Below are 25,593 nucleotides of genomic sequence, written 5' to 3' on the forward strand. Positions count from 1 at the left end.
GTTTTGATTATTCCTTTTAATTTCCATATAAATTTTAAAATCTTTTCAATTTCTACAATAAAGCCTTCTGAGATTTTTTAAAATGGTAACAGATTTCTTGATATATTAATTCATTTACAATTCACCCATTTAAAATGTACAATTCAAGAGGTTTCAGTATAGTCACAGAGTTGTGCAATCAACACCACAATTCAATTTCAGAACGTTTTCATCACTTTCCACCCCCAGCCCCCCAAAAACTATACCCATTAGCAGCCACTCCCCATTTTCTACCACCCCCAGCCCTAGGCAACTAATAATCTACATTAGGTCTCTATAGATTTGTCTATCCTGGGCATTCCATAAAATGGAATCATACACTATATGGTCTATGTTACACTATCACTTCATTCCTTTTTATGACTGTTTCCCAAGACTTAAAATAAAGCTACAGTATTCAGTGCAATATTGGCATAAATACGTGAATCGAGTCCAGAAATAATCTATAATCCCCCCGACAACCCCCTCCCTTGACCCTCCTCCCCAATTATATGTGGTCATTTTTTTACAAAAGTGCCAATGTAATTCAATGGGAAAAAGGATAGTTTTTTTTTCCAAGAAATGATTGTACAGCAACTCGATATCCACATGTGATTTAAAGAACAAAACAAAACAAAAAGCCAATCTCCACTCTTATCTCACACTAAAATAGAGATGATGAACCTGAGATAGATCACAGAACTAAAAGTAAAAGCTAATACAAGAAAGTTTTTAGAAGAAACCAAAGGATAAAATCTTCATAATCCTAGAGTAGACAAATTTTTTTAGTATAAAAAAATCATTAACTATAAGAAAAATAAAAAAGTGTACTTCATTAAGATTAAACATTTCTGATCTTCAAAATAATTAAAAAGATACAAAGACTTTGAGAAAATATTTATATACAGATATAAAGAATAAGAAAAATAACAATAAAAAAATAAGACTTGAGGCATTTCACAAAAGAACATGCTTAAACGACTATGTGAAAAGATGCTGTCATTAGTCAACAGGAAAATGTATAATGATAACACTTCACACCTGCTAGAACTAAAAAATTGCTACATACAATAGTAAAAGTTGGTAAAAATGTGGAGCCAATGGAACCAAAGTGATAGCATAAAATGGCAAAATGTTTTTAACACATTTTGGCAGTTTTTATATAGTTAAACATTTGATGCAATTCAAGAGGATGAAAACATATGTCCACCAAACGACTATGAATGTTTAGGGCAGCTATGGTCATACTAGCTAAAAGTTGGAAACCACCCAAATATTTTTAATTAGTAAGTGGACAAATTGTAATATATTTAGATCATGGTATAGATTGCACTTAGCAACAGAAGATATGAACTACTGTTAGATGCAACACAGATCAATATCAAAACATTATGCTGATATACAGCCAGATACAAACTTAAACATATTGTGTGGTCTCATTTATATTAACTTCAAGAACAGACAAAACAAATCTATAGTGACATAAAGCAGATTCGTGGTTGCCTTGGGAAGATTGGAGGGGTATTAACTTAAAAGGAGCATGAGAGAATTTTTTGGAGTGGTGAAAATGTTCTAAATCTTGATTGGCATAGTAGTAACACAGGTATGCATTTTGCCAAAACTCACTGAATTATACAAGTAAAATGTATGCATTTTATTTATGTAAAGTAACTTCAATAAAGTTGATTTTTAAAAATTAGAAAATTCTAATTAGAAAATCAAGCATATTGTATACCATTAAAACATTTTGGTACTGATTAAGTCCATGCTTTAAAAATAGGTATAATTGGTATCTTTCTAGACCTCACTCAAATTAGGATGACTAATTCAAAATAAAGTAGGTAAAAAATTCCATGAGAGCACTGCCAGAGAACACTAACCAAAAGAAAATTGCTTACCATGTTTTGGAATGGTGTATGGCCTTTGGCACAACATTGAATCCTTGTTGAAGAATAACCTAACTAAAAAAGAGCGTGCATACTCGAAACAGAAAACAGGGCTGAACAAGCAGAATGGATCACTAGTCCTTAAGGTGCATCCCTTTCCTTTGCTTGTTTACCAAAGTAGTTACTGGGCACTAAGTTTCATAGAGTATTAACCTTATTTTTCTTATTATATGTTGTGATCCTCTTCAAAAATAGCAAGTGACCATGTCTCATATTTCTTGTGTATCATCCCAAGTGCTAAGGACACTCTGATCCCACTTACTTATCTACACTAATAAAAGAGAAACATGCAAATTGACCGTATCTCCACTATGCCCACAAGCCACGCCCAACAGCCAATCAGGAGTGAGTATGCAAATTAACCCAACCAAGATGGCGGCGGCCATGGAGCTGGAGCGAGCAGGAGGCTTGGGTTGCCCTGGCGATGGAGGAAGCCAAGCTTCCCGCTGCTCTGGCCAGCTCTGGCCTCCGCTCAAGGCTACAAAGTTTCAATTATAGAAGATAAATAAATCCCAACAAAAATGGTGGTGGCCACGGAGCTGGAGCGAGCAGGAGGCTTGGGTTGCCCCCGGCGATGGAGGAAGCCAAACTTCCCGCCTGCCCTGGCCGGCCCTGGTCTCCGCTCAAGGCTACAAAGTTTCAATTATAGAAGATAAATAAATCCCAGATACTTGCTTCCAGCTGGCGCTGGCCTCTGCTCAAGAAGGCGCTGGGAAAAAAAAAAAAAGGAGGGGCTGGGAGCTTGGGTTGCCAGGGGGTGATCAGGCCAGGATGGGACGGCAGTTGTGGGTGATCAGGCTGGTGGGGGGCGGGGCCGTTAGGGGTAAGCAGACCAGCAGGGGGGCCAGTTGGGGGTGAGCAGGCCATCAGTGGGGGTCAGTTGGAGGTGATCAGGACAGCGGTGGGGGGGGCAGTTTGGAGTGAGCAGGCCAGCAGGGGGGCAGTTGGGGGCAAGCAGGCCAGTGGGGAGGGATGGTGGGGGCGAGCAGGCCAGCAGGGGGGGCAGTTGGGGGTGAGCAGGCTGGCATGGGGGGCAGTTGGGGGTGATCAGGCTGGCAGGGGGGAATTTGAGGGCGAGCAGGCCGGCGGCGGGGGGCATTTGGGGGTGAGGAGGCCGGCAGGCAGAGTGGTTAGGGGCAATCAGGCAGGCAGGCAGGCAGGCGAGTGGCTGGAGCCAGTAGTCCTGGATTGTGAGAGGGATGTCCGACTACCAATTTAGGCCCAATCCCTGTAAACCGGCAGCAGGACATCCTTCGCGGGGTCCCAGATTGGAGAGGGTGCAGGCTGGGCTGAGGAACACACCCCCCCCCCCACCACCCCGTGCACGAATTTCGTGCACCGGGCCACTAGTGAACTTACAATTGTGCTGCAAAAAATAAAGAAGGGGTGAAACACTACTTTAACTAGCTAATCTACTTAGCCTAAACATTATGTTCAACATATAGGATGGGGAAATCCCTGTTGTCTATAGCCTAAGACATTGAAAAATACTAGCTTCCCATATACAGAGACTGAATAAGAAATGTAAGTACACCTAGAGTGAAAAAGCATATCTTGAGGCACGAGGGTTGGTGGCTGTGGTAAAGTCAAGAATCGAAGGAAAAGCGTGTTGTTACATGCTTGGAATGACTTTCAAGGAAGAGCATTATTACATGTTTTTATGGCTTTTAAGGAGAGTTAGGGGCATAGCAAATGAAATGAGATTAAGTGACTCCACTATTAAATAGAAATATTATAAAAATCAGAAAAAAACAAGGAAGACTAAGTATTTGTTACTTTGACAAAGCAATTCACATGACAGTTTTTAGTTCACACATTTAAATAAAAAGCCAATGCTTTCTGATTACCAGTATACTATCATTGAATCATTAATAATGTTTAGTATATAATAGACTACCTCACCATGTCCAGCATCTAAAATAATTTAAAAAATATTCCATTTTCAGATCATGTAAGAAGATCAAAGCAAGGAGACAAACAATATAAAGCTTCAATGAGAAAAAAAGAGAAAAACAAGGGCACTCAATATTGGCTCCCCACACATGCAGAGTATCTGCAGAGAACAGTGGGCAATCCCTAAGAATATGATGATCCCTCTTTGTGTGTGTTCAAGATATCACATAATCCCTGCTGGAAATACACACATCCATGTGAAGATCAAGAAAGTGCTAAAGAATGCCAAATCTTACCATACATTTGGGGTACAACAGGGAATGTGTGGGGAACAACAAGAGAAGCCACCTTCTTTGGAGAGCTGCCAGAGTCTAACCAGAGGCAATCATGGCAATTTTGGGGAAAATTATATGGCTGAAAGAATAATCACTTTGAAAGCTCAAGCTGATGTAGTTTTTAAGTATTGTGACATAATAGGCCATGACTGTTTCATGTATACTTTCAGTGGAATAGTACAACAGTATAATAACTCTACCTTTGGATTCTTGCCCTCTTTGGCCAACAATGCCCGAAGTCTTTCTTGTGAGGGGGGGGCAATAAAAATAATATATGGTTTCAAGTCTGAATTCCGGAGAGTCTTCAATGACTGAAAAGAAAAGATATTTTGGATCTTTAAAATAATTTTCTTGATTTAACTTCTTCCCAATAACATACTTGGAATATAATAATGTCATTAAACAACAATAACACCATAACCTATGAGTGTTTCCAAACATCTTTGTAAAAAAAAAAACTCACAATATTTTAGGATCCTACCATTCACTGTAAAAATATATTGGGTACCTATAAAATCACACATACACACACACATACACGCACAAACACACACACTATTTATTGGCTCACTCTTTTTATGTAATGAAATAAAAATAAATGAATGAAGGATTACAACTATGTAATGTTAAAATACCCTGCTTATAAGATCACATGCAGATTATAATAACCATATTAAAAATCCATTTTAGAGAAAGTAGAAATGAGCAGTCACTTTACAATGTGCCAGGGTCTAAATGGAAGCACAGAGAGAAAAACTTCACCCACACACACACACACAAACACACACAAATTTTGGAAAAGCACATCCAAGGAAAGGAGACTATCTGAATTGGGAGGTGTGGCTTTTTTTTAATTTTTAATTTTTTAAAAATCCTCACCGGAGGATATTTTTCCATTGATTTTTAGAGAGAGTGTAAGAGAGAGGGAAAGACAGAGAGGAATATCAATATGAGAGAGACACATCGATTGGTTGCTTTCTCACAAGCCCCGACCAGGGCCTGGGCTGGGGAGGAGCCTGTAACCAATGTATGGGCCCTTGACCGGAATCAAACCTGGGACCCTTTGGTCTATAGGCGGAAGCTCTATCCACTGAGCTAAACCAGCTACGGTGGGAGGTGTGGCTTTCACCTCGCCTTTGCCACCGCATGACAGCGTGCCGTCAACTGAAGCACTCCATCAAAATGGGAATTACAGGGTTGTACCCCCCTTTTATTAACCTAAAAACATTAAGACAATATGTTTAACTTCTCAATGTTCTCTGGTACATCTGCTGGCCCAAATAATATAAGAATTCTGAAGGAGTTTAGTAAAAACATTTATACTTCTCTCAAATGTTTACAATTGAAATAGTAGACTAAACTCTTTTATCTACTAAAAAAACACAAAAACAAAGAAAATCTATTATTTCGAGAGCCATTTTACTTATTTTCATTATTTTTTAATCCTCATTAGAGGATATGTTTTTATTGATTTTTTTAGAGAGAGAGAAAAAGATAAAAATCACTTGGTTGCTTCCTGTATGTTCCCTGACCAGGTATCAAACCTGCAACCTAGGTATGTACCCTGAATGGGAATTGAACTCATAACCTTTTGGTGTATGGGACAACACTCCAACCAACTGAGCCAGGGCTCAAGGGAACAATTTTAGAGTCAATTTCCTTTTCTATACATCTATTTATTAACCACTGCTTATATTTTCTAAGTTGACATACGCAGTAGATTCATTAAGGAAAGTTTTATGCTGAAGCTGTCTAGTCTAGAAAAACTTTTCCACAACTAACAATCTTTAAAATCCCAAATTTCTAAGTTACCGTATTAAATTTTAGAAAATATGTACATGTATATGTGTAGGTATGTATGTATTTGACTCTGAGGAAATTGAGATTCAGCAATCTGTCTGATTTCAGATAGGGAGTCAGTGGGGAAAAGCTGTATAAGAACTTAATTAGGTCCTGTGGTTCTTGGACCAAAATACAGTTTCCACTAGATTACTTTGCAAAAAATGCCCTCAAGTTCAACACCCTAAACCAAAACAGCTTTACCTGTGTACGAAGACTTAAAAGACATATTTTCCCAGAGTTGATCACTTGCCGTACAGAATCTATGCTGGTTCCATACAGATTTTTCTCAAATTCACCATGCTCAATGAACTTTCCAGCTGCTATGTCTGCTTCGAATGCTTGCCGAGAAACAAAGTGGTAATCTCTACCAGCTACTTCATGATCTCGCCTATTGCGAGTTGTATCTAGACAGACAAAATCAGGTAAAAATAATTGATATTGATCATGGTAAGGATGGGGGGTAATTTTGCTAATCAGAAAAAAGTTTTATTTCATAATACAGATGATACAATAATGAACTGAGGAAATGTTAAGAACCCATGTATTTAATTTAATACTGGTTTTATTTCCAGATTGAGAAATGAACAAAAATTTGTTTTTCGTATGCTATTAATAGTTATATTAATAACAATATACTTTATGTTTACACTTTAAATTAATTCATCTTGCATTTAAAACACTACTATTCACCTTTTCTGAAGTTTATTTCTATAAGATTAGGTGCTATGTAAGATACCCTATAATTTTTAAACAGAACTTCTGTGTTCAGAGATTATGTCTAAATTTCTATCTTCTTCATCAGTTGTTGAAACCAGATGTTGATTCCATATTGAACAAGGAATTATAAGAAGTGCAAAATGAAATTCATTTAGAAAGTGATCAGTACCATATTCTTAGGAAAATTGAAATTTCTCAAGATTTGGTTAAAACAAAGTTTTTCTTTCCCGGTCAACAATGTTTTGATAAAATGAATGAAAAATTGCCTGTGTAAGTTAGATTCTAAAGCAGTGAACTGAAAAGCACAGGAAAATGGGAATGCATCCAAACTTACGAGGAACTGCAGCTGCAAAGCGGTCTTTCTCTTTGTTCATGAGCCTCTGACGTAATTCATTTTGGCCACAATTCTGTGGACCAATCAAAATGATAGGTCTTTTCCTATTTGCTGGCTGATGATAAAGTGACATTTCCTCATAAGTTAAGATTTCTTCATTGTCATAGTCTTTAGAAAAAGAAAAAGTTAAGCTCTTTAGACAGAATTACTGCTATGTAATAAACATACACTCATAGATCTTCCAAAAAAAACAAAACAAAACTGAAAAGAGCATAATTTATTATTAAAAATGCTTAACTTTTTGGATCAAGAGTATTTTCCCCTGTCATTATAGCCTTTCCAGGATACTATGAAAATAAATCAGACAATATATGAATCATTCTAGAAATTTTTATTGCTTCTCTTATTTCAGACTGAATGTTTAATATAACAATACTGATCCTTATGTAAAATAGCTAGTTTGCAGTCAGTACTTTGACAGGGGTGGGGCACCAGGTGGTAAACTAATGAGAATAACATCTAGCATTTTGTAAAATGACGATACTAACACATTATTTGCAGGGGTCCTCAAACTTTTTAAACAGGGGGCCAGTTCACTGTCCCTCAGACTGTTGGAGGGCCAGACTATAGTTTTAAAAAAGAAACTATGAACAAATTCCTATGCGCACTGCGGGCCCAGGACGAGTCGGCTGCTAAGCAGGACAGGCAGCGGCACCCGGTGGGCCGGATAAATGTCCTCGGCGGGCCGCATGTGGCCTGTGGGCCATAGTTTGAGGACCCCTGAGAGGGTTGGTTTAAGGATCAGACCTAATGTGCATGCTGAGCACAATACATGGTATGAACATTCAAAATAGTGGCTACAATCAGGTATCAGAGAAAGCTGGAAAACTTTTCTGAGATTATATAACTTGCCATTCACACTTCCTGCTTTTATATTTACTTTGTTCTGGAATATTTGAGGTCACGATTCAAAAAGAGCTATAAATTACGATAGGGGGGTTAACATTCCTAAAGCCCATAATTCAGATGAAATCAGAGCTGTTAAGCGTTAAGAACAAAGGTAGACAATAGCAGCCTGCCATCTTCTCACGCGTACCAGTTCACCTGACTGGGAGAGAAGATCAGATGTGTAGTCAGACCCTCCCAGCTGTAAGTTCCATGGGGGTAGGGGACCATCTTAGTCATGCTAGTGCTTAGCACAGAGCACAGAGTAGGAACTATATTTGCTTAAATTTCAGCTCAACCATATCTTAGTTGTAAGAACTTAAGCAGGTTACTTTAACATCTGAATTTGATTTTATTAATCTGTATGTTCAAGGAATTTATTGTGAGAACTAAATAGATGAAGGTATTAAAAGTATATATAGTTAGCTTCCCTAGAATAAAAGTTACTATAAATGAGTTATTAATAAAAATATTAATTATGATGACACCGTCCCTTCCCAAAATACTTTTCACTCTGAAAAAGCTGAGTTCCTTCTTCTAACATGTATAATCAGACTGTGGCAGCACTGTGACTTACAGACTTGGTTTATAATCTGTAGATTTCAGATTTGCAAATTTTCTAGAGTATAATAGCTATTAGAGCTGAATTAATTAATTTTAGTGTACTTCAAAACATGAAAAACAGATTTAATCACCTACCCAAATATAGAGGAAAGGATTAAAAATTCAATAAATCTTCTTAGTTACATAAATATAACAAAGCGTTAAGGTTGTTTATTTTGAAAAAAAAATTATTAAAGTAAATGGAATCTCTGATATAGTTTTATATGGAGTTTTTCAACAATCCATACCATTTTTGTCATTGATTTAATTTATGCTGCCTAAAAAAACTTCAAGGTACTGATAAATCTTATAAATTGTTTAAGAAGTTAAGGATTGCCTTGACTTTATTATTTGGCTTTCTAACATGAACCAAAGCAGAGGTAGAATATCTGATGCCCATAAAGGACTAACCAAGAAGGTAACGAGAGCAGTAAATTAGGTTTGGTTTATAAAAAATTGCATGTTGTGGAAACTGTTAAACTAAGACAAGTAGTAGGTGCCCAATATAAAGGCAACAGCCATCATTAGGTACAGCAAAGTGTTGTCACTTGGGAATATGAGTCACATGTTATTAGAGCTTTTGATTTTAAGAGAAGTACCAACTTTAAAATAGAACAAAAAAACTCCATGTACCTGACTGCTAGCAGGTAGCAGGCTCTGTGGAATGAGTTGTCTTAGTAACAGGAGTTATTATAGACAAAATATTGTTTACTTAAAATATAGCTATATTGTTAGAATTTGTTAGACGCATGTATCAATTTCACAAATAGTTTGAGTAGAAAAAAATTAAGAGAAATTTCAATTCCATTTCCTCAAAGTTAGAGAAATATCCATATAACACTATATATATATTTTACTTTAATTTTTTTTTTAAATTTTTATTGTTTTCTTAGAGAGAAAGGGAGAGGGGAGAGAGATAGAACATCATTGAGAGAGAAATGTCATCAATCAGCTGCCTCCTGCACGCCCCCTACTGGGGATCGAGCCTGCAACCTGAGCATGTGCCCTGACCAGGGATTGAACCTGTGACCTCCTGGTTCATAGGTTGATGCTCCACTGCTGAGCCAGCACTGGCCGGGCTGTACTTTAATTTTTATACCAGTTTTTCTCTGAATTCAAAACACTGCATTACTCATAGGATTCTAAAAGAAAATCATTTTTGTTAAATGACTTTCTTAAGCCCTTTTGTCACATTAAAAGGCAAGACAGGGCCAGAAACAAAACTACCTGAAAATATCTATTTAATTTCTTTCAAGTGCTAAATATTGGGCCTCTTCCAGACATAAATTCAGCTATCTCTGGGAGTGGAACTTACCATCATTTTTATTGGCATTATATAAAACCTTTTTCCTCTTCTTTTTATTCTTCTTTGCACACCATAGTTTTCCTGTTGAATAATCATAAACATAACTATAAATGTGGTATTTGTTTCCTTAAACAAAGCTACATATTTCAAATAGAAGCACTCAAATAGTTAATTTAAATTTATAAACATTACATTTTTCATAGAAGAACTACTTTCCAGGAAGTATTTACAATTTTCTATTAATCTCACATTATAGACCAACAATCTTTAATATTTAAATCCTGTCCTTTCTTTATAGTTCTAAGATAACCAGTTTTGCCTTTCACATCACTCTTGCCATGAATACATCTTTCATGCCAGTTCTAACTGATATGTAAATTTAAACATACTTACAGATGAAGACCCAAAAAATCTCTCATTAATGCCAAATAAAAATGTCCAACCTGATTTTTCTGGCTCCTTGTCTTCCTCTATTGTTTGCTTCATGGCTTCCCTTTGCTGCTGAAAGCTTTTCCCTTAATAGCAGAAAGGAAAAAGAGTAAATATTTAAGAGAGAAGAATAGAAGTATTTTTTAAAAACATCAAGGAAAAACACCAGGAGTAACTATTCATTTATATTCCCTCCTAATTCCTTCTGTCACCTATGCGAGTATGTCAGCTATGATTATAAATAAGCCTCCAAATGTTTAACATATTAAGTTTCAATCTCACTCTCAACCAATTCTAAGACATTTATTACTAGACTATCTCACCTATTAGAAAAGATAAATCATAAGCTGGTGTTAGAAAATTTAATAGCTCAATTTTTACAAAGCTTTCATTCAGTAGTTATTAAATGAAAAGTACTATGCTGGATCTTATAATACTTCTGATCATTTGGAATTACAGAAAATCAAGCAAATTCATTCTAGAAGTTAACTTTACAAAATAATATGTGAATATTCATCACTTTTTAATTCCAAGACACTACTCAACATATTCCCTTTCATTTATTCTTTTCTTTCCCTCTTTTCCTTTGTATGTATATATATATGTGCGTATGCTTTAATGATTTTTAAAATTTCCACCTTTACTAATGATGCAAATAAATGAAAACAATATTGTTTTTCCTCTAAGGATTATGTTTTTAATATAGGAAGCTATCAAGGTTTCTGACCTTCATTTTCTTTTAAGACATCTACCTTAAATCCAAATGCATTTTTTCTGAAGGCTGAAAATAATTTTACTTCAAAATTTCTGTATTAGAGGTCTACTTTTACATTTTATTGTTATATCTACCTTCCATTTCACGCCAGGGATTCTTATTCCACCTATGTTTGAATAACTTGTAGAATGAAGTGTGTTTCATAAAAGCACAAGTGAAAATAATGAGTTTGACACACATAAGAAGCATTAAAGGTAACCAGGTTATCTCTAGAGCTATACAGATTGCATTTCTAGTGAAACAAATAACTATTACTAGAGGGGAAATTTTAAGAGCATTAATATTTAAAAATGAATATTTGTCTTTAACAGAGTAAAAAAATAAGGAACAAAATAATTTTAATAATTTACATATTAAGATGTTTAAAAACATTACAGTGTGATACTTCTATGGCACATTTTTATAGTATGCACATATGTAACTATTTTTGAGATAGAATCAGACATTAATGGGAGATGGACATTATGACCTCTTAAAAATCCTAACAGAAAACCATTATCAAACTCAAACTAAGGTGGTTCCATTTATTTGTCCCATAAAAGACCTGCAAATGATATCACTGAAATCTCCTTGACTCATCTATATACTTTCAGAAACTCAATGTAATCAATCCGTCAATAAACACCAGTTCTAAATATTTATGGGCTAAGGCTGGCATGGTAAGAAGGTATCAAATTGATATTTGGCAGAAGCACTGAATAGAGAACCATGATGGTTGCCCAATACTCCAGGATTCTTGAGGAATGTCCTGCAGCTGATATTGTGAAGAATCAAGGGTAAAGCATCAGCCACTCAACTTAGTATGAGAAGCTCATTCATTCCTCCTTTCCTGAAATATGACCAAATATAGCCAAATTTGGTCCAGCTTTTGGTTTTAAAAGCAGGTGACTTGTGACTTTCTATAATCTCATACACATAAAGAACAGATGCAAATATTAATATTAGATCATAATTTCATTCTAAAGCCCAACAAATTGGTCACAATTGTATTTAAGATATTTATGCTACAGTTGCAACATAAAAACCCAACTGGATGAAAAAGCAATTATTCAAAATTATTTTTAAAAGGCATGAAAAAGAGTTTTCTCTGTGAAGGTCTGTTTTTTAAATGTTCTTTTAACTATATATGTACTTTCTACTATATTGTCCTTACCTGGAACAAGCCCAGCTAGAGGTTGATTATCTTCATCCCCATCCCTGTAGGCCTGCCACCAGTTTGGATCTTCCTGACTGATCACATGAAGTATATCCCCTTTTTGAAAAGAGAGACCTAACTCTCGACATGGAACATATGGGTCATCTGAAGGGTCATAATCAAAATGAGCTTTTACATGGATCTAAAAGATAAAAAGGGTAAAAAAAAAAAAAGATGAAATGGCAACACAAAATACTTAGGATAAATATAATTAAAATGTTATGGTTTTTCATTAGTGCAAAGAAATTATGAGCTGAAAGAGGAAAGTTTAGTTAAATAACAGTATTTTGGGGCAGTATTTTCTTAGGCTCATCTGTTTTCTTCAGTTAAGTTCATCTCTCTGTTGACTGCATACATGTACAAGGGTATGCAAAACACTATCATGAGTTACTAACAAGCTGAGGTGCTAAGAAGCTTCTGAGGCTTAAAGAAGCAAAAGGAATATAATAAAGGGCCCCTGACTGTCTCCCTTCCTGATCTGTAAAAACAAGAACTCTGCGGTGCCCCTCAGAAATCTCCAATCTATAAAACAGACCTCTTGATTTTTCTCCCCAAATGTTTTTCCTCCAGATTTCCCTTTAATAAGTAGCACCACTATCCACCCAGTTGTTCAAGCATCCTTGCTTCCTCTTTCCTTTACCCTCCACATTCATTACAAGGTCCTGTCATTTCTACTTCCAGAACACAGCCTGACTAATGTTCTCCACTGCCACAGCTATCATCCACGTTTAAGCCATCATCATACTTCATAATGACTTCAGCAACAGTTTCCTAAATCTCCTTGCTTCCTTATTGGCTTTACTGATCCAATTTATACACAGAAGCCAGAAATGTTTTGTTTGTGTTTGTAAAATACAAATCAGATCATTTACTATATTTAAAATCCAAACTCCCTGCATGGCCAAGGAAACCTGCTTGACCTGGCCCTATCTTCCTCTCTAGCCTCGTCTCACAGAATCCCCTCCTCGCCTCTTTACTCTCCTGCTTTGCTCCATGCCCACAGGCTTTCCAAAAACAAAGTTCTTTAGATATTTTACCTGAAAGCTCTTCTGGCAATTAACAGGCCTGGCATCATCTCATTCTATGGTCTTGGCTTCACGTTGCCTTCTCCAAGAGGCCTTTCCTGACCATCTTATGTAATTGATTCCACTTATTTTTATTCTCAATGTTCACACTGTGCTTATTCCTACTTACTGCAAACTATAATTATTTTGTCATGTTCATTATTATAAATCCAATGTTTAGCACAGTGCCCTGTACACAAAAGAGATCCAACAGATGTTCACTGTAAGGAAAATAATTATTTGGGACTCCTAAGAATATATTTCAATAATTAAAATTAACGCCACTGGGCTAGTGGCTATTTCTATGGTTTGTATCCCTTCACTGTAACTTTATCCTGAGGCCTTTAAGTTACCCTTAAACCACTTTTCTCTATCCTCCCAACCTTGACCCCACAAATCAGAAGACTTCATGAAGGCATGCTCTCAGTTTTATTAAGAGTTCTTTGAACTGAAAATAAACAGTGATGCAGAAACCTAATATTTAGTGGCTTTGTGGGACATTACCTGTTACACTACCCAGCAGTTAAGAGCATAGGTTCTGGAATAGGCATGGGTTCTAGTCCTGAGTCAGTCACTTACCAATAGTGGGCTTGGGCAATTAACTTGACTGTTCTAGTTTCAATGCCTGTTGAATGGGAATAATAAAGATATCTATATTTCATAGGGATGCTGTGAGAATTAAATGAGATAAAATAACTAGTACTGTGCCTGGCACAGAGTAAATATCATACTAGCTAACACTTACTGGACAATCAGTACTCTGAATTTTCTAGTGCATATTCCATCACTAATAAGCAGTGTGATCCCACTACATTTCAATTTACTCCTATGTTCATCTCATGGCACACATAAACTAATTACTAAAATCTATGGCACACTAAAAAATAAATTTTTTGCCGATCTGACAAAGCCATAGGTATAATTTTAATTCATTCACACTGGAAGGCTATTGTTGTGTTAGCTGTTGTCATTTTTTAATTTGACAGTGTAAGGGAAAAGAGGTCAGTGCTCCTGACTAGTCAGGTACTGTAGGTTTTAAAAATTCTTGGGGCACACCGTTTGAAAATCGCTAGATTAGAGCATTACTATATGAAAAATGTGCCTTCAGCTCAAATATTCTAGTTCCTCTCTCCATATTATTTCAAATATATTGTGAAATATAACCTAAAGTTTTATAGACCCGTCTGGGAATTCTAACTTGTTTCTAAGTCAATGTGGAGAGACAGAAACAGCACAGCTTAAGCAATTCATGTGTCCTGGATAAATGTGTTAGTCACCCAGGAAGTAAACTACAAAAGGGCCAAGATTTGTGCCTTCTCAAAATGATAAAGCAGCCACTTGTTGTTATATGTGGTGCATAAGGGAGTACCTCTCCTGACACTTTGCTCTTGCCATTCGTGACATTATAAATGAGCCAGTGAACATAGTACAGTTTTAGTTGAACACCTACAGTACTTTATCTACAGAAAGATACCTTTGCTCTTATTAGATCTTGACCTGTACCATAATGATGCTCAATAAACTGGTTTTAATTTCTTAATCTCATAGATAATTATTCTGCATATGCCAACAAAAACTATGATTTCCTGCCCTGGCCAATGTTGTTCAGTGGTTGGAGCATTGGCTTGTGCACCAAAGGGTTCATTCCCCACCCCTCGGTTGGGCACATGCAGGAGGCAACTGGTTGATGTATCCCGCTCACATCGATGTTTTTCTCTCTCCCCGCTTCCCTCCCACTTTTTCTGAAAAGCAATGGAAAAAAATATCCTTAGGTGAGGATTATGAACAACAACAAATAATGATTTCCTATCACCGTTTTCTTTTTTTGGAAACCTTTAGTTACAAGCTTTAATAATAGTAGTTCATTTTAAGCCAGTTATGTTTTATAAAAACTTTACAAGAGATATTGCAATTAAGAGTTTTTCACAATAAAAGAAAGAAATGAAGGAAAAAAATATTGCACAACATTGTTTCTATTTTGAAAAGATCTCTACACATCAAATACTGTATTATTTATTTTTTAAAATCCTCACTCTAGGATACGTTTATGATTTTTAGAGAGAGAAGGGGGAGAGAGAGAGAGAAACACAGATGTGAGAAACATACAGGTTGCCTCCTGTATACACCCCAACTGGGGATCAACCCGCAACCTTTTTGGTGTACAGGATGATGCTCCAACCAACTGAGCCACCTGGCCAGGCTCAAATGCTGTATTTTATTTTATTTTATTTTTTAAAAATATATTTTATTGATTTTTTTTTTTTACAGAGAGGAAGGGAGAGGGATAGAGTTAGAAATATCGATGAGAGAGAAACATCGATCAGCTGCCTCCTGCACAATCCCTACTGAGGATGTGCCCACAACCAAGGTACATGCCCTTGACCGGAATCGAACCTGGGACCCTTCAGTCCGCAGGCCAACGCTCTATCCACTGAGCCAAACCGGTCAGGGTGCAAATGCTATATTTTAAAAGAGCATCGTTTCTTTTCCTTTCTCTCCCTTACTTTTATTTATTGTTTATTGTTTGTTAATCCTCACCAGAGGATATTTTGCCATTGATTTTTAGAGAGTGGAAGGGAGGGGGAGAGACAGAGAGAGAAACATCAACATGAGAAAGACACATTGACCGGTTGCCTCCGGCATGCACCCTGAACAGGGCCGAGGACCGACCCTGCAACGGAGGTACCTGCTGCCCTTGACCAGAATTGAACCCGGACCCTTCAGTCTGCAAGCTGACGCTCTATTCATTGAACTAAAACGGCGAGGGCTCTCCCTTTCTTTTTAAAGCCATATACAAAGGGTCATATCCCTCCTCTGTATGTCTTCTCTAAGAGAAGAGTTACTTCTGATGTTCAAGGCTTGTTTGCAGGAGGTATGTGGAAAGGCACAGTGCACAAAGAATCAGGCTACTGGAATCCAGATACAAACTGTTTCCTCATTTCTCCTCCTACAGAAGAACTTTATACAGAAGGAAGGTTGCAAATGCAATAGCAATTTTAATATGTTCCATAAAGAATAATGGAAAAACATGGATGATGATATATATTGAAAATGTGGTGATATATTGAGAAAGAAATGAAACTGTGTTCTGTTTCAAACTATTATGCTTTTATAAAAGTTAAGAGTAGCAACAGATATAATAGACCAGGCTTCCATGTTAACCCAGCACTTTGAAGTCTGTAATTTTTTAACAGCTTTATTGAGATAATTCATATACTATACAAGGCACCATGTACACAACTAGATGGTTTAATTAAGAGTTGTACAACTACCAACATTTTTAGAACATTTTTATCAGCCCCAAAAGAAACACCATATAGATTAAGAATGCCTCCCATTCCCTCCTCACTCACCACCCTTACACCTAAGAAGCTATTAATCTACTTTCTGTCTCTGTGGATTTACCTATTCTAGACAGTCATGTAAATGAACCAACACATGGCTTTTGTGACTGGCATCATTCACTCATCATAATTTTATCAAGGTTAATCCATGTTGAAGCATATTTTATTCCTTTTAATTGCCAAATAATATCACACATTTCATTTTCCATTCATTAGCTGGCAGACATTTGGGTTGTTTCTACTACCTGGCTACCCTATATAATAAAAGCCTAATATGCTAAGTGTCCGGTTGTCCGTTCAACCAATCCAAGTGTAATATGCTAATGATATGCTAAGACTGCTCAACAGCTCTCTATGACATGCACTGACCACCAGGGGGCAGACAGTCGACCGGTCAACCAGTTTCTATGATGTGCAATGACCACCAGGTGGCAGACGCTCCACCTGGTAGGTTAGCTTGCTGCTGGGGTCCAGCCGATCAGGACTGAGCGAGATGGGCCGGACATGCCCTGGAGCCCTCCTGTGATCCCTCCCCGGCTGGCCAACCTCCTGAGTTCCTCCCTGGCCCTGATCGTGCACTGGTGGGGTCTCTCAGCCTGGTCTGTGCCCTCTTGCAATCCGGGACCCCTCGGGGAATGTTGGAGAGCCGGTTTTGGCCTTATCCCGTTCAATGTAGGAGCTGCCCCCTGGTGGTGAGTGCACTCCCACAGGGGGAGTGCCACTCAGCCAGAAGCCCGGCTCACAGCTGGCAAGCGCAGCAGTGGTGGCGGGAGCCTCTCCGGCCTCCGCAGCAATGCTAAGGATGACCGACTGCCCGGGGAGCAGGCCTAAACCATCAGTCAGACATCCCCCAAGGGCTCCTAGACTGCAAGAGGGCACAGGCTGGGCTGAGGGACTCCCACCCCCCGCCCCCCTGTGCACAAATCTCATGCACCAGGCTTCTAGTTATAAATAATGCTACTGTGAACACTCAAGTACAAGTTTGTGTTAGATACATGTTTTCAATTCTCTTGGATATACACCTTGGAATGGAACTGTTGGATCACACAGTAAGAAAGTTTGTCTTTTAATATAGCTAGTTGAGTAAATGTTAAACATAAAGAGCAATGTTCATTCTAAAATACGAGTGTACAAGCACTTCTTCCCTCTACATTGATATATTTAAGTGAAATAAACCCACCTAAAATAACAGAAAAAGACAAAGTTCACTGTTACAAGTCACAAAAATTCTAAAAGACATTTTATGAGTTTACTCATTTAAAATATTGATATTTCATATTTATCTAAATAAAAACTAGTGAATTTCCTTATTTTTATTTGAGTGCAAGAAATATTTAAGGTGACACTTCTGATACCCCAAACAATAACATCTATGGCATAAGTTTTTGTGTGGGTGTAAGTTTAAATGAACTGAAAATTTATGTCCATGCAAAAACCTGCACAAGGATGTTTACAGCAATGATACTTACAACTATCAAAAATCTGGAAGCAACCAAGATGTCTTTCAGTTGACGAATGGATAAACTGTTGTATATCTTAGACAACAGAATATTATTCAATGCTAAAAAGAAATGAGCTATCAAGCTATAAGAAGACATGAAGGAAACTTAAACGTTTATCACTAATGAAAATACAAATCTGAAATGGCCAACTATATGACATTTCAACTATAAGACATTCTAGAAAAGGCAAAACTATAGAGACCAGTGGTTGCCATGGTTGGGAGAAGGAATTGATGAATAGACAGAGCAGAGGATTTTTAGGTCAGGGAAACTTCTATGTGATACAATGGAATTACACATTTGTCAAACCCATAGAATGTACACCACCCAAAGTAAATCCTATTAAAACTACTAGAAGAAAAAAAAACACTACTAGAGGCCCAGTGCACGAATTTATGCACAGGTGGGGTCTCTTGGCCTGGCCGGAGGTCGAGGCCTATTGGGGGTCCGGCTGGCCAGGGGGAGTGACCCCGGGAGGTTGGCTGGCCAAACCCCCATCGGGGCCAATTGGGGGACTGGGGAGGGGCCATGAAAGGCTGGCTGTGGGAGTGCACTGACCACCGGGGGGCAGCTCCTGCATTGAGCGTCTGCCCCCTGGTGGGTCAGTATAGCCATAGTGACCAGTCGATGGGTGACTTAGGCTTTTATATTTGTGTATGGGGTGGGGGGTTCCCTCAGCCCAGCCTGCACCCTCTGCAATCAGGGACCACTTGGGAGATGTTCGACTGCCGGTTTAGGCCTGATCCCTGTACCGGCAGTCAGACATCCCTCTCGCAATCTGGGGCTGCTGGCTCCTAACCACTCACCTGCCTGCCTGCCTAATTGCCCCTAATTGCCTCTGCCTGCCTGCCTGATTGCCCCTAATCCCTCCACCAGCCTACCTGATCTTGCCCACAACTGCCCTCCCTTGCTGGCCTGATCTCACCTCCAACTGCCCTCCCCTGCTGGCCAGGTTGCCCTCAACTGCCCTCCCCTGCCTGCCTGATCTCACCCCCAACTACCCTTCCCTGCCAGTCTGATCTCACCCCCAAATGCCCTCCCCTGCTGGCCTGATCTCGCCCCCAACTGCCCTCCCCTGCACGCCTATTTAGTTCTGAGTGGTCGGTTTCTATGCCAGTCAGCGTCAGAAGCTCCGCCTCCTAGGCAGCCATTGGCTCCTCACAGTTGACCCAGATTTGGTTCTGACTGGTCAGTTTCTATGCCAGTCAGCGTCAAAAGCTCCGCCTTCTAAACAGCCACTGGCTCCTCACAGTTGACCCAGATTTGGTTCTGATTGGTCAGTTCCTATGCCAGTCAGCGTCTCTGGGCCTATCAACGAGGCCTGATCAGAAAGGCGAGGCTGATCAGCAGCCCTGGTGGATGCCTGGAGAGAAATGAAGATGCGGCTGCTGGCCAGACTGGGAGAGAAAGAAAGAGGCAAGTGCTGATCAAAAGCTGAGGCAATGGATCAGTCCCTGCTTCTCTCTTCAGGCCTCTCTCTGGCCCTGATTTGCAGCCCCATCAACAGTCAGTTGCCACGGCAACCCAGCGCTGACTGCAGGACTGACTTCTGGTTGGTCAAGCCTCGGTCGTTACTGGTCATTATGACCCAAGGTTTTTATATATTAGGATGAACTCTGAGTAATAATGGAATCATTAATTCATTGATGTAACAAATGTACCATTCTGGTGCAGGATGATGATAGTGGGGGAGATTATGCATATGTGTGAATAAGAGGTATGTGAAACTGAACTTTTTGCTTCATTTTGCTGTGAACCTAAAACTACTCTAAAAATAAACTTTATTAATTTAGAAAAAAGTAAACAGTAGCCATCAGACAATAAATAATGAACAAACAAAAAAATATTACTTACTACAGTTTCCTTGGCAGGAGGAGGCTTGATCTGTTGACTGGGGATCAGAACAAATGTCAAAGTACCATGCATATCAGACTGTAATAGAGAGATTAGGTAATTCTTAAAATCCATTATTTATGAAAATCATTTCATGATCTTATGATCAATATTCTCTACAGTGGACTATTCTGGAACCCCTAGGAGACTTAAAATAATCAGTAAAGATGAATCCCATTTTGTCAGAAAGTACAAATTATGCCTTTCATAGACTTCATTATAGGAGAGCTAGCCAGTAATAAGGCATTCTGTAATTCTGGCACACTGGGCAAAGCCATTTAGCCCATAAGTCTTGGGTTTTGATCTTCTACTTAGTGTAAGTTTAGGAAGATTCCACAGTGAAGGGTTGGACAATACCAGAGTGCTATAACAATTCTGGGTTACCTACTCTGATATACATACATTTTAATACAGTAGAAACTGAAATAGTAATTTTGACTAGGATAATAAAAGTGACACAAATATTCTCACTTCCCAGATGCTTTGTCTCTGTCATCCATTCTATTTTTAATTCTATAGTCTCATTGCTAGGTTCACTATTATTTCCCAGTACACCACTAACTATTGTTTAGATACCTCCAGTTTAGACAATAGAACAATAAGCATAATTTCTGGTCCTGAGATAGCAGGAAGCAGTGCTCAACCTAGAGATAGCAGCCAATAAAACAATGGCTAAAAACAATGATTTGCACTTTGCTCTCCCAAAGCAATAAATGGGGTTCAGTGAAAATAAGGACTAAGGATGTTTTCTAGATTTGTCAACAGACATCAGCAGATAGGAGAGATTCTATTGTAACAATTGATATTAAGTCAATAAGAATATAAATCTGGTTTGTGGGGATATATACAGTGATCAGAAATTGCTCTCAAAAGCTGTCTATAAACGGCTTCCTGATTATACGAGCACTGTCTAATAGAACTTTCTATGATCATATAAATGTTCTATATCTATACCATAATATGAGAGCCATTAGCTACATACTGTTCTTATCTAGAATACAGTTGTTAGGAATGAGAAACTCAATTTTAATTGTTAATTTAAATTGAAATAGCTACCATATGTAGTTGTTGGACAATGTAGATGTATTGTCCTATACATCTTAATAACCTAACATTAAGAAAATAACAATTGATTGTAGATCACAAACAAAATGAATATAAATATCATGAGGGCATGGACTTCGTTTTGTTACTGTTTTTCTAGCAGCTGGCCCATAGTAGGCACTTAAATAAATACATGTTGAATGAATTAATGAGATATATTTGTGACTTCAGAGGTAAATAAAATACACCTGATAGTAAGTAACAAAGCTCAAAATAAAAAAAAAAATATCAGTAGTACCCATCCCAAAATAAAACTCTACTAATAAATATTGTAAAAATATCATGTGAAAATTAGGCTAGAAATTATCTAGTCCTCTTAGCAATTATTTTAAAAATACTTAAAAATGTTTTATTCTGAAGTCTAATAACAAAAAATCAACTTTCAAGAACCTACTAAATATTCGTCTACCTGTGTCAACTTACCAACAAGTCAAAAACCTCATTTACATCTTTTCCCCGAATTTCAATGCCATTAATCTCCAGAACTTCATCTCCTTCATGTAAAAGACCACTTTTCTCTGCAGCACCCCCTTTTACTATCCGACTAATGATGACAGAATCCATTTCATTACGAACTGTAGCACCCTAAAAAAATTCAACATCCAATTTTAAAATAAAAATGCAATTTTTTGGTTAAAGATTTCTTCATTTTTAAATTCTTATATTTTTTTCTATTCAATAATACTAGCCTTCAGTTATCTTGAGGAAGAAATTGACTTACACAGCTAGAGTAATCAAGATAATTAGGTTACTATTTAGGTGACCATTTTCCTTACATTTTCTGCTACAGAAACATTGCATTCATTAAAATTCTCAAAATCAAGCAGGCTTTTGAAGCATACAACAGAAAAACGCACTTGCATAAAAACCACCTGAAGACTTGTTCTCTATATGTTGGATGCTATTCAAAATGGTTACACTATATTTAGGTGTAATTAGAGAACATGTCATATCTATAAAAGTCCTTTTTTAAAATTTAAAATATGATGGGGAATGAAAACTATTCTGGTTGATTATTCAAATGTTCAATATTATAGCTATATCCAATTCACATTAAAATATATTAAACAAGAGAAACCAAGATGGCGGCATAGGTAAGCACCCAAACTGCTGCCTCGCACAACAATTTCAAAACTACAACTAAAAGACAGAATGAACACCATCCAGAACCACAGGAAAGCTGGCTGAGTGAAAATTCTACAACTAGAAGGAAAGAGAAAAGCTCACAGAGAATTGGAGGTACGGCAAACGGTCTTTGTGCGCGCAGAGGGAAGGGCTGCTAAGAGCCTGGCTGACTTTCTCTGGCGGAAGGGGGAGGGAAGCCCCCAACCGCACTGAACCCCAGTTCTGACTGCACTGAACCCCAGTCCCGGGCGAAATCCCATGGACCCAGGCTCATACAGGGGGCGTCTGGACTGTCAGGTAGAGAGAAAGGCACCCGGAGACTCGGAGACCCGGGGGAGACCCGGGGGAGCCCCGGCGGGCAGGGGTCTGGAGACGTGTGTGCCAGTGTGCACAAAGGCTGCGGAGGTTGCCACAGGCTTTCCCTAGCAGAAGGGAGTCGGAAGCACCTGACTGCACTGAACCCCAGTTCTGACTGCACTGAACCTCAGTTCTAAGCAAGCCCCTGGGGACCCACGCTCTTACTGGGGGGAATCTGGACTCTCGGGCGGAGACTCGGGAGCCGGAAAAGGCAGAGGTCTGGAGGCGCGCACACTCAAGGGCAAGGCTGACGGGAAGCCAAGACTGTCTGCTCCGCCCTGAGACTCCACCCCATCCAAGCTGAGCCCAGAGGCTTTTGCAATTTGGCAAGTCTAATCCTATAAGGCTGTCTCCAGCACCGAACTTCTCCCAGCATAGACACAGCTGATCCTCACAGCCAACTGGCCTGGAGGTCAATTCCTCCCAGTGATACCAACAACAATCAAGACTTAACTACAACAAGGCTGTACACACAGTCCACAAAGGGGTGCACCAAGAGTATCCACCTCAGGTTAACTGGGGAGGCCGACCCACTGGGCCCTATAGGACATCTAGCACACAAACCTACCCTACCAACTAAGGGAAGCAGTGAAAATGCGGCGTCAAAGAAACAGATCACAAACAAAAGAAATGGAGGAAAACAAACGACTGGATATAGAATTCAAAGCCACGGTTATAAGGCTTTTCAAGAATATCCTAGAAAAGGCCGATAAATATAACGAGACCCTCGAAGATATGAAAAAGGACCAACTAGAAATTAAACATACACTGACTGAAATAAAAAATATTATACAGAGACCCAAAAACAGACTAGAGGAACACAAGAATCAAGTCAAAGAATTGAAATACAAAGAAACAAAAAACACTCAACCGAAAAAGCAAAAAGAAAAAAAAATCCAAAAAGTTGAAGATAGTGTAAGAAGCCTCTGGGACAACTTCAAGTGTACCAACATCAGAATTATGGGGGTGCCAGAAGAAGAGAGATAGCAAGATACTGAAAACCTATTTGAAGAAATAATGACTGAAAACTTCCCCCACCTGGTGAAAGAAATAGACTTACAAGTCCAGGAAGTGCACAGAACCCCAAACAAAAGGAATCCAAAAAGGACCACACCAAGACACATCATAATTAAAATGCCAAGAGCAAAAGACAAAGAGAGAATCTTAAAAGCAGCAAGAGAAAAACAGTTAATTACCTACAAGGGAGCACCCATATGATTGTCAGCTGATTTCTCAACAGAAACTATGCAGGCCAGATGGGAGTGGCAAGAAATTTTCAAAGTGATGAATAGCAAGAACCTACAACCAAGATTACTCTACCCAGCAAAGCTATCATTCAGAATTGAAGGGCAGATAAAGAGCTTCACAGATAAGAAAAAGCTAAAGGAGTTCATCACCACCAAACCAGTATTATATGAAATGCTGAAAGGTATTCTTAAAGAAGAGGAAGAAGAAAAAAGTAAAGATAAAAATTATGAACAACAAATACATGTCTATCAACAAGTGAACCTAAAAATCAAGTGAATTAAAAACCTGAGGAACAGAATGATCTGGTGAATATAATAGAATCAGGGGCACAGAAAGGGAGTGGACTGATAATTCTCAGGGGGAAAGGGTTATGGGGGGTTCAGGAAGAGACTGGACAAAAATCATACACCTATGGATGAGGACAGTGGGGGGGAGGTAAGGGCAGAAGGTGGGGTGGGAACCGGGTGGAGGGGAGCTATGGGGGGAAAAAGGAGAAACAATTGTAATAATCTGAATAAAGATTTAAAAAAATGAGAAAAAAAATATTAAACATTATTATCACACAAATTAGAAATACAATTAAACATATACATTCAAAAATGGAAATATAAAATACAGAAAAAAGCTTCAAAGTATACAGAATTTATAAGATTTTTATCCTAAACTTGCCCAATTTTTTTTCTAGTGGGGAAAAAAACTAAGTTACATAAACTGCCCATAAAATATGGTCTGTATTTTATGTATCCCACTATTCAAAACACAATTTGAGATCAGGATTCAAGAATATCTTTGAAAATAAAGGAAAAAAAAATTAAGGCAATAATAGCAGACTAAGAAGAGATTTAAAAAGTTTTACATATAAAAACTATAAAACAAATATAAACATTAATAAATACATACTTCTAAGTATATGTGAAGTATATATAAGTAATTGTGTTTCAACAGATTTTAAGTGAATAAAAAGGTCAGATTTTTTTTTAAATTAGGAGAATAATAAAGCAGGTTCCTTATCCCTCTGTTCCTCAACAATTTTTTCACAAGCTACTATTTTCATCAAATTAGGGGTGAGAAAGATGAACACATTTTTCTCTGAAAAAGGAGTATGAGAAAGAACATAATTTCAACAAATTTATCTCAAAAGAGAAAAACTACCAGAAACATAAAGGGGTCTTTAACTGTCTGCTATACAAAAGATCCCTGGGTAGAAAGGATCTCAGATCACATACATGGAATACTTACCAATGGAATATCTCGAGCCTTTTCTATACGCACTATTTTTACAGTTTCTCCTCCATACTGGCCAATGCTTTCATAAACTCTCTCATCTGTAATGGGCTCTAGCTGCATTTCCTGCTCTGCAACCTTATCATGGGCCAGTAAAAGTGCCTGTTTAAAAAAAATCCATAGCATTAAAAAACAGTATTCTGATCATTAAACCTTTAAAAGAAATACTATAATTAATGATATATTCAGATTTGTTGCCAAACTTTCCAAGGAGGTACAAATGCAACCCTGTATCTTTCAAGCTAATAACAATTAAAGATGTGTTAGGGCCATGGTTGGTTTGGCTCAGCGGATAGAGGGTCAGCCTGTGGACCAAAGGGTCCCGGGTTCGATT

General features: G+C 38.1%; 1 protein-coding gene across 4 annotated transcripts in view; it reads right to left on the reverse strand.

Moving 5' to 3' along the window:
• PALS1 (protein associated with LIN7 1, MAGUK p55 family member) overlaps positions 1-25,593 on the reverse strand; it is an 88,693-nt gene that overhangs the window by 3,222 nt on the left and 59,878 nt on the right. For all 4 annotated transcript variants that reach the window (XM_080683996.1, XM_080683994.1, XM_080683997.1 and 1 more), the window contains 9 exons: positions 25,215-25,361; positions 21,669-21,830; positions 20,103-20,180; positions 12,297-12,480; positions 10,383-10,454; positions 9,949-10,020; positions 7,086-7,253; positions 6,236-6,438; positions 4,393-4,503 (listed from right to left, as the gene is read on the reverse strand). In XM_080683996.1, coding sequence (XP_080540122.1) covers positions 4,393-4,503; positions 6,236-6,438; positions 7,086-7,253; positions 9,949-10,020; positions 10,383-10,454; positions 12,297-12,480; positions 20,103-20,180; positions 21,669-21,830; positions 25,215-25,361 — 1,197 coding nt within the window. The remainder of the gene's footprint in view (positions 1-4,392; positions 4,504-6,235; positions 6,439-7,085; positions 7,254-9,948; positions 10,021-10,382; positions 10,455-12,296; positions 12,481-20,102; positions 20,181-21,668; positions 21,831-25,214; positions 25,362-25,593) is intronic.

This window comes from Plecotus auritus (genome assembly GCF_963455305.1).
Source record: "Plecotus auritus genome assembly, chromosome: 1".
NCBI classification, from domain to species: domain Eukaryota; kingdom Metazoa; phylum Chordata; class Mammalia; order Chiroptera; family Vespertilionidae; genus Plecotus; species Plecotus auritus.